The sequence below is a fragment of the Culex quinquefasciatus genome, chromosome 2 (assembly GCF_015732765.1).
Source record: "Culex quinquefasciatus strain JHB chromosome 2, VPISU_Cqui_1.0_pri_paternal, whole genome shotgun sequence".
Lineage (NCBI taxonomy): Eukaryota > Metazoa > Arthropoda > Insecta > Diptera > Culicidae > Culex > Culex quinquefasciatus.
In genome coordinates, this window is record NC_051862.1 from 155,849,736 (window position 1) to 155,865,389 (window position 15,654).

Sequence of the window (15,654 nt, forward strand, 5' to 3'; positions counted from 1 at the left end):
TGATAAGGTCCTATAAACAAATGTAAACATTGAGTGTATCCCTTTCACACCTTATGTCAAAGTCCATCGGAGTAAGCGGGATACACTCAATGTTTACATTTGTTTATTGGACCTTATCAAAAAAAAGTCAAGAAATGTTCTTGAGTTTTTATTATTAAACAGTATACAATTTTATTTTACTAAATATCTCATCCATTAAAATTTTAATTCGACTGCTATTTTTATTTTTTTATCGGTCCAGACTCAACTATTCGAAGCCACGATTATCCAAAGTTTTGGTTATTCGAAGTTTTACTATCCGAAAGTTTTAAAAACATGTGGACTTCGGATAATCAAATTTGGACTGTATATATGCTTCTCTTCACTCGTCAAATTCGGAAATGCTTTTTATTTCTAAGCGCATTGAAGCTTTGTACGACCACAAAACGTGCAAAACAAATCAACAATGAAATCAGAAAGACATAAGGACTTTTCTTTGACAGCTTGTTCCAAGGAATTACATAGTTAAATGTCAACATGTCAATTTTTGATTTTTGGCGTTTTTGAAAGAAAAAATGATCAGATCATTGATTATCAGAAATAATGCATAGATAGTATAAAAAAGAGGACCATAATTTACCATGAATAAATAAAATATGATACAATTTCATAATCAATCGAATGCCTAAGATGTAATCTAATTCTTCTTCTTATACATTATATTTTTTAAAGCTTTTGTCTCCCCTCTTTGTGTCAAAAGTGAGAACTTGAAAAAAAATTCTTTGAAACCATGAAAATAATAAATCAAATTACTATAACTAGGCTAGTGTGATAAACTGTAAAAATTTAAATATGGATGGTTTAAAAATTTAAAGGTAAAAAATTGAGTAATAATTTTCTACGGTTTCGCTAAACGTCTTCTCTTTGCATTTTTTAATTTTAATTAAACATTATTCTTGCATTCAAATGAAGCCATTTTTCATAATTAGTTTTCCATACGAGGCTCCATACAATTTTTAAGGCTGGTTATACAAAATGCGCATGTGAATAATCGAAAATCTTATCCTGAGATTGGATTTTCTGATCGATTTGATGCTTCAGCAATATTGTAGGTTATAATTATGATAATTATAATTATAATTTTTTTTTTTGCTATTTAAAACTATTTTTTGTAGGAAATCACTTCGGCAATAAATATGTTGGAGAAGCTGAAAAGTCTCTTGATGTTGACATTTTTTTTATAAAATGTGGTTTTGTCAGTGTCATCTCATGAGCCCCCAACTCGTGATATCTTGGAAACTTTTAGTTCGATTATTTATTTTTAAATAATGAAACTTTTGTGAAATTTACTGCTCTTTAAATAAAAAATATTTGAAAATTTGAAAAAAATGTTGAATCCAATTTTATAAAGATATTTATTGTTGTTTTTTTTTGCTTAAAAGATATTTTTTTAACGACATCCTAAAACTTATCGCAAAAAAATGCTTTTTTAAATATATTAAAAAAATTAGTAAAATAAGAAATATGTATTTTCAAAATTCTTATTGTAACAAAAAATCAATTATTAAAATAGAGAGAAACATTGTATGGAGGCTTGCATGTAGAGGGTGATGGTTCTCTAGATTTTCAATTTCCCGGGAATCGAGAGTTGAGTTTTGCCATTTCCCGGAAAATTCCCGGAACCCGATTTCCCGGGAATTCCCGCTCGTCACCCTTTTGCATGGAAAAACTAATGATGAAAAATAGTTTTCTTTGACAAAAATCATCCAAACAAACACAATAGCAAAATTAAAAATGTCTTTAAAAAATTGCTAATTTCCAGAGAAATAATCCATTACTATTTTTTTGTAATTTCACAGAAATTTCTGTGTAAAGAATGACAATGTAAACATCCACTCACAGATGTTATTTAAAACGGTTTGTGGGTTGAAACTGATTTTTTAATCAGATTCAAAAATTCAGTGCCAAAGGTCCTGATCTTCGGTTCATCGCCGAGCGCATCTTTGCCGACTAGAGCTCGCCACCATTCGCGAGCGAACACGACGCTCAGGCTGCCAGCGACTTGCTCAATCGCTCCTCACAGCGACACAAATACTTCGTGAATTTCTTTGCCTACTCCGTCCGTCGACCCGAGTCACACACGAATACGTTCAGAGATGAGAGAATCTAACAACATACCAGCTCGGCGCTCTTTTGGCCTGCACTACCACAGTTTGCCGTAAATTTGCATTTGGCAAGGTGGAAATTGCTTTTAAATTTGTCTTTGAAGTTGTATTATTATTATTATTATTATTATTATTTTATTAAAATGCAAAATATTTTGGTTATAATTGATTTTAATAAATGAGAAAAACAAAGCAAATCGCAAACTATTTCGACTCAGCGACTGAGTGACATAACCCAATCGGTCTCTCTGAACCATTCGTTGTACTACCCGATTGCCCGAGTTAGAGAGAGAGTAAAGAGAAAGTATTCTGTAGCGATTGGTGTGGAAGTGACAAACGGTAGGAAACGGTTGAAGCAGTTTTTTGTCGCGAGCGTAAGAGTTTTTTTGGAGCAATCAGGACTCTTGCTTTCAAAAAAGTTCTTAGCAAAACGTACTGATGGTATTTTTACAATGGGTCTGTGATATTTTCCATATAAAGTGAGGAGACCGAAGCCATATTTTTTAAAAATATATATTTAAATACATAAATTTGATACAAATTATACATTTGTTTGCATATCTTTCTTCTTGATTACGATTAAAAATGACATTTTTGTTGTTTTAAAACTACCGATTAATAGCTACAAATAGAGTTCAGTTGTAGTAAGGATGCTTGTAGTAATAAATTTGTAAGTAGTAGTGATTTTTTTAAGATCAGTTCTGAAAGTCAGCGCCAACTTCGCGTGGAAAGTAATTTTCATTCATCTTCGAATAATGTGAGGCTGATTTTTTTTTCTTACGTTTCGCTCTTATAGGATTAAAATTTAGAACAATAGAGTTTACTTGTGTGGTTTTTGATTTCTTTTTTCTTTTAATTAATATTTTATGGTCGATTCTCCCTCGAATGGTGAGGGGGTGTTTGGGTCCAGCTGAGACCCGCTCAATCACCTAGTTTTATATCCCGGTGATGGCATCAAAGATATAACAGTTGTTGTGTGGGGGTGTTTTGAAATTTCTCAAATTTCCTCTGTCTGTGTGTGTTTTTTTTTCTTCATCTTTTTTGCTTTTCTAATAACTGTGGTACTTACAGGAAAATATAAAGGTAATAAATTAAAAAAAAACTCACCTTCTCTTTTTGTTCAACTCTAATAAAAAATACACAAAAAGAAGGCTGATTTGTCCTCTTACATTCCTCTCGCTCTGTATCAAAAACAAAAAATATATCACAATTCCGAAACGTGTGTGTTTTGCCGGTTCTCCTTTCAATCAGTTTCGCGGAACTACACAATCTTCCCTGAAGATAAAAAGTTGCTCTCAACTGTTTCCTTTTTTGTTTTTTTCCTTCCGTGTCCTTTCATTGTTTTAAACAGTTGCAGTTAAAATCTAGGTTATCATACACGCTTTCACTTGTTTTGACCTTATCTTTCCGCTCCGTTATCGGTCCGCGACCCTTGTTTGCTAAAAGAAATAACAATTCTCTCTCTCGTTCGCACTCGCTCTCTTTCCGTCAAAAAATGCTATCTTTCTCCTTAATAATTAGCAATAAATATGTTTTCTGTTTTGTTTTACGTGTAAAAAATAAGACTTTCCACCATATATCTTACAGCTGAGGCTCACTCGGTCCCGTTTTTTTTGTTGTTCCGTTCGCTGGTTGCACTGCCTAATATACAAACACATACCTTGGTCACACCAGAGTGCTCTCATCACAAAACGAGGTTCGCTCGCTCACCAAGTCGCGGGGCGGAGCTGTCAAAGTCGCTGCGCGCCTGTTGGCTTGGTTGGCCGGACGTCGGGTTGATACCAACCATTTAGACCTCACGGATCATGGTCCGGCGGCGTCACTGGGCCGCCGCGGTCACACCAAATCCGCTGCCAGCGGTGTTGGAAATCATCATGTTCTTGATAGTGGCCACCTCCGACTCCAGCCGGGCCAGTTTCGACTGGAGATGGATGTTTTCCTCCGTCTTTTTGCTGATGACGACCGAGGCCGGGATGGAGGTGATTTTGGGCCCGTTGGCGGGGGAGACGCTGGTGGAGGGTGGCGAGGACGGGATGGGGACGAGCATTTTCTGTTCGGCCTTGGTGGGCCACTCGGTGGAGATGCCCGAGTCGCGCTCGTCCGAGGAACCGCCGTCGCCGTCATCCCAGGGGGAGGAGGACCGGAGCGGGGGTTCCTGCTTGATGTTTTGGAGGGCCAGGAGGGCGGTTGCGGCGTCCTTGTCGCCGAGGTGTGACTTGTGGCGAAGCTTGACGGGCAGGCTGTTGTTGTGATCGTGGTGATGTTCGCGATCGTGCTCGTCGTCGCCGGAACTGCTGTGGCTGCTGTTGGAGCCGGTTCCGTTGGAGGTTTCGTACGGGGAGGGGGCTCGACGGCTCAGGTTTAGCACGTTGGCCGTTAGGAGGGCGTTGATTTCGCGGGGCGGGGACGGGTAGAGGCCGCCGGCGTAACTCACCGGGTAGCTGGGGATCGTGTAGGGCGAGGAGTAGGGATGGTGCGAGATGTGGGGCCCGCTGATGTGCGAGTTGGACGAGCCAAAGGTAGGAACCGGTAACACAGGAACATCGTCACGATCGAGGTTGGAGCGTTCGGCGAGGGGCTCGGGGCGTGGCGCCGGGTGATCGTCCCGCTCGGACAGCTCCATCCGGATGAGCGGACTTCGGTCGTGCTTGCTGGCGGGTTGCTCGTACTCTCGGTAGATGGCAGCAGCCGCCGCCGCCGGATGGTGACTGTAGTGTGAGCTGGTGTGCTGGATGGTGATCTGCTGCAGCTGGGACGCGATCGATTGGGGTGGTGGCGGAGATTCGATGTTCGGGTTGGGATGAATGACTGCAGCCTGTTGCGATTGCTGCTGCTGGGGCTGCTGCTGGGGTTGTTGTTGTTGCTGTTGCTGCTGCTGCTGCTGTGGTGGGATATGATGGGCTGGAAGGTGCTGTGGCGATTGTTGAGGATGGGGCTGTAGATGATGCAACGGGGTAGGTGGTCCCGGCTGTGGAGTCAGCGGAGGCTGCGACACTGGAGTCCGCGCCAACGGGAATACTAACGGCGGTGTATTGCTGATCTTGACTCGTTTGGTCGAACTCAGCACCTGCTCGTTGGTGGGCAGCGTCGCCATGATCTGATCTACGCTGACCAAGTTCTCACCGCAGATGTTGTATTTGTTCTTGATCGCGTCCAGCTGGGCTTTAAGCACGTGGTTCTCCTTGGTCAGCTCCACGACTCGCTGCTCCAGGACCATATCGTTGAAGCGACGCTTCTCGCGGGATCGCTTCGCCGCTTCATTGTTGCGGCGCCGCCGATCCCAGTAGCTGTCGTCCTTTTTGTTGTCCGGAATAAACTCGCGCTGCTTGCGCTGGGTGAACAGCTCCTTGCGCTTCAGGTGGGCCGCCAGGTCGTACCCGTTGCCGTTGTAGTCCTCGTCACCGCTGAAGGGACTGGCGCGTCCCGTTGAATCGCTGCTCATCATTAAGGCACTGTGTGCTGTAAATTGGAGAAAAAATCACAATCAGCAATGTTTTCAAGATATTTTTGAAACGATAAACGATCAACATTGATTGATTCGAGCTTGCTACAAGTAAGATCCTCTCAACTCACCAGGCATACTGTTGGAGTTGCTGTGGTTCTGGCCGGGTAGCTCCCCGTTGATGGGCGAACCGTTCTGCTGCCGTGTTACAAATTCCGCAACCATCATAGTTCGGTCTTAGTGCATCTGCAATGAGTCGAGGAATGGCAGAGAAAGAGGCTCGGTTAGCAAAAAAAGCTTCGACAACTGCGCCGTTACTACACACTACTAGAAGGCACACAAGCATTCAGAACATCAACAACAAGGTGGACGACGACGACGGCGAGGAGGAGAAGCAGCAGGTAGCGGGCCCCGGCGTGTGTGTTGTAATCAATAAGCTGATGCGCGCACGTGAAACCGACATGTGACAACGTGCACCGCTATAATAGCCGCAACGAGCGGATCGTCGCTTCGCAGGTTTGCATAAATATTTGAGGAGAGGAGGAGCGAGACGCGCGCGTGGCGGTTATTGATTTTTATCGTGCTCCAACCCTCTCAACCCCCTTGCTTCTCCCTCCGAACTAGTGTGTACTAGCAGCTGCTACTAACTTGGGGTTGTCTATTTCTAGTGGCGTCATCGGCGGGAGTCGTGCCTTTGTGAGGGTGTTCACCACACAAAACAAGATTAGACGTTGATCTTGGACGGATTCTGTGTGCCAGTATTGGCGCAATTAGCGAAGCGCGCGCGTGTTTGTGTCGGTGTGTTTCGCGTGCTGTTTATTGGCCTGGAGATTATGATTCACGTTTCCTGTTAAGTGTGTTTACGTCGCAGCGCCATGTGTTTACCGTTTTTCTGTTGCGCGTTACGTTACGAACTGCGAGGGATTTGTTGGACTTTTTTTTTGCGACTTTTAGGAACAAAGAAGTTAGACGTTTGTTTAGGTGTTAGAATGGGGTTTTTTTAAGATCACCTCAGGTTTTGGAGGTTAAAAGTAGATCAAAGTTTTTTTTTTAATTAGCTTTGTTTTGTTTTATAAACATAGCTTTCTTTCAGCTTTTAATTGAATGAATTTCACTAAGCTACAAAATAAAGTCATCGAAATTGTAAGCTTAAAATAAATACTTATTTTAAGTCAGAAAATGTAATTCTACTTCTTTAATTTTCATTTATTCAGGGGAAAAACGCTTTTTTGGGGTGAAATTGATTTGAAAACAAAGTCAAATTGCTTCATTAAATTTGAAAAATATTTTATAATTTTGTTTTACTGTAATAGTAAACACTACAATAATTTTTTACCACAGATTTAACTAACACTTGAATAATTTCGAAAAAAATAACATCGATTTTAGTGAAATATAACCGAAATTCTTTTCCTTTCTTTTTTTTTTGCAAATTCTGTTTAATTTTAAAACAGATATGCATTCAACAATATCAGTTAAATTTGGCATAGTGACAATAACACACTGTTTACAATAAAATGTATATATATTTTTTTTAATTCTAAACAAATGCAAGAGAAAGCTTCAAATTGGAAACAATAATTATTCGACAAGTTGAATTTGCTTTGCATTCAATAAAGGTCCCATTTGGTGAAATTCGAGCAACTGCTTTGTTTTGTAAGCAATGAAAATTTCAATAAACACTAAGTTGGATCAAATTAAATTAATATATCTAAAATTAAAATATCTAATTAAAATATCTAATAAAATTTCAACTATAACATACATGGTGAAAATCTGGAAGGATTGTAATTTGATGGATTTATATAAAATCTTTGATCCAAAATAAGGGCAAAAAATTACTCAAATTTTCTTTAAAAAAAATCTACCAACATTTTTTTAAAATGTATAAAAATAAAGAAAAAAAAAATAACGTAGAATTATGTATAATTTAATTTTCTAATTTCATAGTTTTGTATTTTCGATAAATAAAGTTTGAATATTTTAAGAAAAAACTTTTAAAAGGGTTTAAATATTTATAAAAATACTAGTTAAGTTAAAACAAATAGCGCTTGAAACTGTTAAAACATAGTACAAATGTTATTGTTATGTTATCAAATAAATATAATGAAAATTTGTACTGTTTCAACAAGTTAGACAATTCATATAAAAGTTATATTTTTGATTTTTTTTGAGTGCATGCATTTTAAAAAGCTTTTTGAAAAAAAATCTAGTCACAAAAAAGTAAACCTTAATAAGTTGTTATTAAATAGGTGAAATTTCTTTCAACTAAACTATACTGTCAAATTAAACAAAAGCATTATCTGAATAAATCATAGATGTTATAACGTAATTTAATTCCAAATATCTTCTGTTCTGTAATATTTTTAGGCTACACTCAAATCTATTTATAGCGTTGGCAAGATTTAAAAAAAAACAAGGAATTAATTTCATTAACATAATGTGGAAAAAGGCATATTCAGTTGAAAATTTGATGTTAACATCAAGGGAAATGTAATATTTTTATTACATATCCATTTTCTTAACATTAAAAGTATCGTAGCATTGTAGATCATAATGATCATAATGTTTCAAAACTATATTTTCAAAACAACCTATGAATCATTGGTTTCCTATGCACCGTTTGAACCTTTCGAAAAATTAATCTAGATTTGATCTTGAGAGCTAGAGTTTTTTTGGTCCAATAAAATTTTTCTTTTTTGCTTTTTGGTTTTTTTTTTAACCGTCTTCAGTCAGGGGAATTCGGAAACACCCAACAAGTAACAAATGAAATTTTGTTAATTGGACCTTTAAAAAAAACTCCAGAGATGTTTGTTACATCGTACACCTTCGACACAAGTGACGCTACTTCCTTAAATGCTTTACATCTTTGTTTCTGGGGTAAAGTTTTCGGTAAGTTTTTCTACCAGTAGATTTGTTTTTAAATTCAAAGAACCTGATGAGTAACTTCACCTCATGAGTCCACCAAGTTTCAATTGATTTCTTTGAATTCAGTCAAAACTGCTCCATCATTCCCGGGAATACCACTGAGTCCGCTTTCTTCGGGAAAGTCCCACCATCAGAACCTTTCGTCAGGCTTTTGAAACTGTATTGTATATTTTCACCACGTTACCATGTCCCAATTGCAAGTTGCGCAATTTCCGCGAAACCGATTACCACACACATAGACACACGAAATAATAATAGGTCAACACGACACCGCCGCCGCTGACGAAGTCCAGCAGCAAATGATTCAGTCCTTCTACGCCTTCAAGTTCTGGCTTGCATAATGCAAAAACAACTCGACACGTGCAGCGCATCTTCTTGTTTGTCACAACACACGTATTAATAGAGTCCTCTCACGGTTGCAAGTCCATCCAAGTCCGAACACACATCACGTAGACCACCCCGATTTCATCACCTTGCCCAATTCTGACACAATTGTCCCTTCACTCTTAGAATGCACCTGTTCTGATTCACTATAGGTTCTGCGCAAAAACAAGGCATCAACTGCGCGCCGCTCTTCTTCAGCACGTTTCCGAACCCCGTGCGACGCTCCCGGGCACGAGGACCGGTACCGCGTTGTTATTGTCCCCACCACACTCACGCGGCCAAGGAATTCGCAGCGCACTTATCACTGTGCGGAATTCTGGAATCTAATCAGCGTGAGGTAATACAGGTAATGACGCATCAGCAGGTGCCCACCCGAAACTGAGTCACGTCCGGAGGTGATCGACCTGCAGCTGCTGCGCAACAGCACGCAAGTGTTCTGGGGGTTCACGGTTGCTGTAGAGTAGCCCGCAGAGGTCAAGGGTAAGTTCCAGCGGTAGACGCAGCAGAACACACAACACGCCGGATTGCATCAGAAGACGACGACGACGACGGGGTCAGAGTCCTCTCCGACGATGCAGTTTAACTGCCTTTGTTGTCTGAGCGGTTCTCCCCGGTTCACAGAACTCTGCTCTCCAAAAATATAACAGATTCGCCACCCAAACTCACATCCACACACATTCATTCCGCAAAACATACAAGCAAACGGCCAACCCCAAAAAAGGACTCGGAACGACACTCACTGTCTAACGCAGTCTGTCTGGACGGCGGGAGTTCTCGGGACTCCTTGAAGTTGGTATTCACTGTCTGCTGCGAGGTAATCCTTCAGCGTGTTCTTCACTCCAAAAATTCTTCACGCGATCTTCCTGGAATTCACTGTTTCCAAAATCGCTTAATATCCCAAAACACTCTACACTTGTCTCTTCCCACAGAAAAATGTTCCGTTCGTCGCGACCGACTTCTTCACGGTTCTTCTGGTTCTACTGTTTTGTGTACTACGCTGAAACACACGACGTTGACCGAGATTTACACTTCTTCTAGGACGTGTCTTGCGGAGCTCTAGCAGAATTCGCGTGCTCTCTCGACGGGGGTAAGTTGAAGACTAGCTCCGAGCGCTCCCAGAAAGGTGCCATGAAGCGTCGTCGAATCCCCCCACAGACACATGGACGGAACGGCGTTGCCGGCCGTCGCTGTAGTGGTGCGCCGCCAGACGGTGTATACAGCGCGACCTTAATACACGCGCGCGCTCCACCAACACAGAGGCGACTGCGTCGCGCAAGGGGGAATGTGAAGTAATACCCGACCTCCCTGCTCCCGCGGCCGGGCGCCGACGCGACCCATTTGGAGAAAATCGGGGGCAAAACGGGAAAGCGCGCGCTGGGGTTGAGCGTTGCGTTGTGTTGGTATGTATTACGGATTCCGCTCCGCCGCAACCTTCTCTTCCGCTCCGCGGCGGAGAAATTGACGCAACGTAACGCAACGCAACGTGAGTATAGGGCCCCCTATCAGTGAAGGAGGGGGGAGAGGTCCGACTATGTACCACTTGCCCACTTCTGGGCAACATTCTGGCGGTACTCTCACTTTAGCTTGTTGTTGTTGTCTTTCACTTTTGTAGTGCTTCTGTGTTGTTAGAGACACACGCGGGTTGCAGTTTTTTGGATTTGGCGGTGGAAGGCGCAATATGTGTGTCTGGAAGGACGTTCCGTCTACGCCTGGACGAGGACGACGACGTGTGATGTCCTGGGGTCCTTGGGTGCGAAAAATAGGGGGATGGCCGATGTGAAGTAGCTTCTGGCGAGACGTTTTTTTTCGAGCAAAAAATAAGACTGCAGTTGGGTTAGGGACGGCAAGTGAATTGAAAAATGCATTGTGAATGATTGAATCTCTTCCGGTTGCTCAAAATTTTAAAATTTGATCTGAGAAGCAACGAAAAAAATAAAAACAAAAAAATATACAGACCTTCAAGAGTTTAAACTGAGTTGAAGTTTAAATAAAACAAACTGGCATAATTCTTTTCCTTCTAATATAATCATTAGGGTGGGTACGTTTTTCAAAAAGTTCTCGGATCAAGTTTTAGTATGGTTCCCCTTGTAGGGCATGCCCTTAGGGACTTTCATGCCAAATATCAGCTCATTTGGTTGTAAACTGGCTGCGCGCATCAGGGTTAAAGTTTACATGGGAATTACTATGGGAAATTGGAACTTTTTGTTCAAACGCTCCTACAGGTCTGGAAAAATCACGCGCCAACTTCTGGTATGGTCAGGCCTATGGAGAATGGTGTGGAGAACACTTTTCCCGAAGAGAGCATATAGATTCGTTGTCCCTAGACCTGGCGCATCGGCAATCAATCCGATGTCTCCGGAATCAACGGTTTTCCCTCAAAAAGCATCAAATTTTCCTTAGCATGCTATGAAAGCTCGATGAACACCGCGACGCCATACGTCGGGCAGCTACCACGTGGTTGAAATATTTGCAAAAAAATACAAATTTGCCATGCAAAGATTCTGAATTCGACTAAATAATATCAGGATTACTCTAAATGATCATTTTCTAGTTAAAAAAGGTTTGCAATTGAATATTCCAGCCGTTTCTCAGTTGGCAGTTTTTCGGCTTAAAAAAAATAGTGACCATTGATTTGTTTTAAGAATAAGAAAAGCCGTTGCAAATATAATCTACATAAACTATTGAAAATATTTGCAGTGGCCAAAATTTGCTATAAAATTATCTAAGAGACATTGAAGATTGGACCTCTGGTTGCTGAGATACAGCCCACAGTGTGCAAAATCGAACCTAAAATCGTACTTAGCTAAACGCGGCTGGTTCCCATATATAAAAACTATGAAATTAAGCACGATTTTGGGTCTGATTTCACCCACTGAGCAGCGGCTTAAAGAAATAGAAACAGGAAAATTGCAGTTTTCAAAGTTTCATCCAAACATTTCCACATTTTCTAATGCCAATATCTCAGGGACTAATGGTCCAATTTTCAATGTTAAAAAATTAAACATTTTTGAAATTGGATTATACAATTTTTTTTTCAAAATTTCGGAATCAAAGCGGCGTTTCAAAAAGAACAAACATTTAATTTTACGCCCACTTGAAATGTTAGTCTTGTTCAGTGTTGCGATTTTGAGCGCTCATCCGCTCATGAGCGAGCATTTTTCGCTCATTCGTGAGGAAGAGCGCGACGCGAGCTAGCTCACGTTTGCTCGTGCTCGTGTTTGCTCATTTATTTTATGAGCAAAAATGCTCATTGCTCGCGCTCGCGCTCATTTCAAATTTTCAAAATATCCTCGTCGAAAAGATCAAAAAATTCCACAAATGTTTCATTTTCAACATTGAAAATTGGACCATAACACAGAAAAAAAAATCAATTCCCGTAATCGTGAATTGTGTTCATGAATTTGAGAACCACAAAGGAATTTATTCATGAGTACGTTGCATTTGCACTATAAACGTGAATGTATTCCTTCGTGGTTCTCAAATTCATGAACACAATTCAAGATTTCGAGAATTGACTTTTTTCCGTGTAGTTGCTGAGATATTGGCATTATAAAATGTTGGAATTTTTGGATGAGTTGGGGTTACATAAATGTAGAAAAAAACACAAAATTTCATATAACAGAGAATTTAATAAATCTTCTAAAAAGATGATTTTTAATCACAGTCCCATGAAGATATTTCATGTTTAAACTGAGTAAGAGACGATTTAAGCCGCGCACAAAAAGGTAAGCGGATCAAATAAAAAAATCAAACGTAATTGAATGACGCAACGTTTGGTACCCAAAAAAGTAAAGGTCATTGCTTAAATTTTAAATTTATCGCAGTTTTAGCGAAAAAATTAAATTGTTTACCTTTTTCGCCCGATTGGAGAACTTTTTTTTCGAATTATTCAAAATATAACAAAATATTTTCAAACGAGCTCAAACATGCTAAATATGATTATCAATGCAGAAAAAATACACTTTAGATTTTTTTTGGTTGATAAGGCTTCTATTTTCATTAAAAGTTAAAAAGTTTTTCGATTTTTTTTTGGTTTAATAAATTTTCAAAATAATCTGTTAACGTCGCAAAAAAAAAAACACTCGAAAGTATCAAAAAAATCATTTTTTGATGTAAAATTGCCTAAAAATAATGATATGATGAAATTATGCCCTTTGAAAATGTTTGTTCAAAAAAGTAAGCAAAAAATCGGGATTTTTCCCGATGTTCTCATTTTTATAGGAAAATCTTTAATATAAAACTTCAACTTTACCAAAGACACTAAATCGAGCAGAAAACTCCTTCTCAAGATACGAATTTTCTAATATATACAAGCATTATTATGTATTAGGAATATGGATGCAATAGTGTTAATCTAGAGTTTTTTTTAAAAGGTTCTATAAGCCATTGTTTTTATATGTCTATAGGACCTACTCAAAAAAAAAATAAAAATAAAAAAAACTCTGAAAATTAGCTATAATAAAATGTTTAGCTATTATAAATAACAAGCCTTACCCGACAAACTTCGTTCTGCCTTTTTTTTCGTTTGTTGAGGTTTTTTGATTTTTTGTCTATTCAGCCTCCTGTGATCAAAATATGTTTTTTACGTAACTTTCTCCATACAATTTGCCGAATCGGTTCCACAGTGGCCAAAGTTGTAACTTTTTGGCATATGAACCATCCTTGGGCTTATACGAACCCAACGCAACAAAAAGCATCTCGATCCGACGCTCCGTATTGAACTGATTCGCGTTCGAACAAAACCGTCGAATTTTTTTATATACACTCAAAAAAATGAGTTCGCGTAAACGTGAACAGAGTTCATGCGACCGGGAACCAGGAAGAAAACTGTTCAACTTTTATAGTGCATAGAGGAGAAAATCGTGACGTCAAAAATGAACTCAAATCACTCAAAGTTCATTTTGTGAGTGACTTTAACATTTTTGCCTAGTTTGGCAGCTACCTTGTCCCCAGTTTTTTTGTGGGAGAGAAAAGGAGGCGAATACTTTATGAAAATCATACCTGTCAAAATTCCTAGCCTCAACATTTTGTCGCGAGTTGCTTTTCTCCTCTATTGCACCATGAAAGTGAACAGTTTTCTTCCTGGTTCCCGGTGGCATGAACTCTGTTCACGTTTACGTGAACTCATTTTTTTGAGTGTATATTATAAATAATTATGAATGAGCAATAATAGATTATACTTATTACCTATAAGTTTTAAAATATTTTGTTTATAATTTGAAAACATATGGTTTGTTCAGTTCAAGAGCTATTTAGATTAATATTTTTGATTTGAATCATCACTACATTAATCTTCCAATAACCTTTCCCACTTCTAATAGCCCCAATCATTTCACCCTCCCACCCAAAATGATGTCCTTTCTCCCCGAATTTCACCACCATCGCGCCATCATTCTCCCCTAGAAGAAACGCCGTCAGCCGCAGCCGTTCGGGAAATTATGCCAGGTCAGTACTGGTATCGCACCGCCACGCCATGGCCTGCTCACACTCTCTCACTTGGCAGCCAGACATCGCCGCACACATCCAAGCACTTTGAAAGACCGAGGGGAGAACAGAATGAATGGCAACAACACCACGCCAGCAGTGTGTGGTGATTTGGGTAGCGAGGGGGGTATGGCGAGAGGTGAGTAGGGTGCATATTCTTAGTCCGTCTGACAGCTCCGCTCGCCCCACACTCTCTACTCCACTCGTCGGTCGTTCCCCCCTGCATTGACATAGAGAGAGAGAAAGAGTCTGGTTCTTTGTCTGGCAGACCTTTCCTTTTATCTCTCTTTCTCGCTCGTGGCCGTTTGCAGTGGACGGACCCTCAGACAACAGACTCATCATGGACTACTAAATGGTTCCAGAACGAGCTCGGCGGCGCTCACCTATTTTCGACCCCCTCGCAGACACAAAGAGCTCTCGGTGCTCTACTGCTGCTGCGTTTGTATCAATTTGTCCTCATCAAGTGAGGCCATGGCCATTGCGACGGCGTAATGGGTCGCACAGATCATCGCCGGTTGGAATACTCGAAGGACTCAGCGTGTAATTCCACGTAACCCGAGTCATCCCGTGCGCCAAAATAGCCGGATGACACATGGGCCTACTGCCTACTTCCGATTGACGACCCGCTAATCCTAAGGAACACGGAACGATGACTCATCCGGGAAGTTTTTCCCCTTACTCAACCGACGGCGTGACGTCATCTGATAGTTACCTGATATTACCTCATTGAACAAAGGCAGACGTCACTGAAAACGTGTGTTTTCGATTTCAAAAACGGCGGCATTGTTCTCAAAATTATTCTCGCTTGCTTCGATTACGAAATCGACAACAATGTTTCCATTTTCGGAGAAAATAATTTCGACTTTGTAAACATCGTCAACTCCAGTCTGCAGTAACGTTGTTCCAACAAAGAACTGCAACGATTGCGTCACGACTGTCACGAATGACGCGACCTGTCACATCGTTCAGAACCTGAAATGAGATGCGCAATACCGATGATGAAATTGTTAGCACTTTTGAGGCCATGATGCGCAATACTCTTGCGCTTCAGAACCTTACCCAGGGCCAGAAGGCGAAGCTCTACAACAACAACAACAGCATGACGCGACAGAATACTTGCTGTTGGCCAAGTGAAGATAACGGCAGGTTGTTTATCATTTGCGTTGCGTAAGGAATTTGTTGTCGAAATTTCGTCTTATCTGGAAGTGCGTCGAAAGAATTTGGGTTAGGGTATGCGCACGTGGAGCGGGTGATTATGTAAAAAAAATGAAC

The 15,654-nt window shown here is 40.4% G+C and overlaps 1 protein-coding gene across 1 annotated transcript; it reads right to left on the reverse strand.

Moving 5' to 3' along the window:
* Positions 1 to 2,643: 2,643 nt before the first annotated feature.
* LOC6050506 (WASH complex subunit 3) lies at positions 2,644 to 9,998 on the reverse strand. The gene is made up of 3 exons (XM_038254364.1): positions 9,639 to 9,998; positions 5,718 to 5,832; positions 2,644 to 5,603 (listed from the first exon to the last, which is right to left on the reverse strand). Exons 2-3 carry the CDS (start codon positions 5,812 to 5,814, stop codon positions 3,964 to 3,966), a joined length of 1,737 nt encoding a protein of 578 aa, XP_038110292.1. The 5' UTR covers positions 5,815 to 5,832; positions 9,639 to 9,998; the 3' UTR covers positions 2,644 to 3,963.
* Positions 9,999 to 15,654: the final 5,656 nt, after the last annotated feature.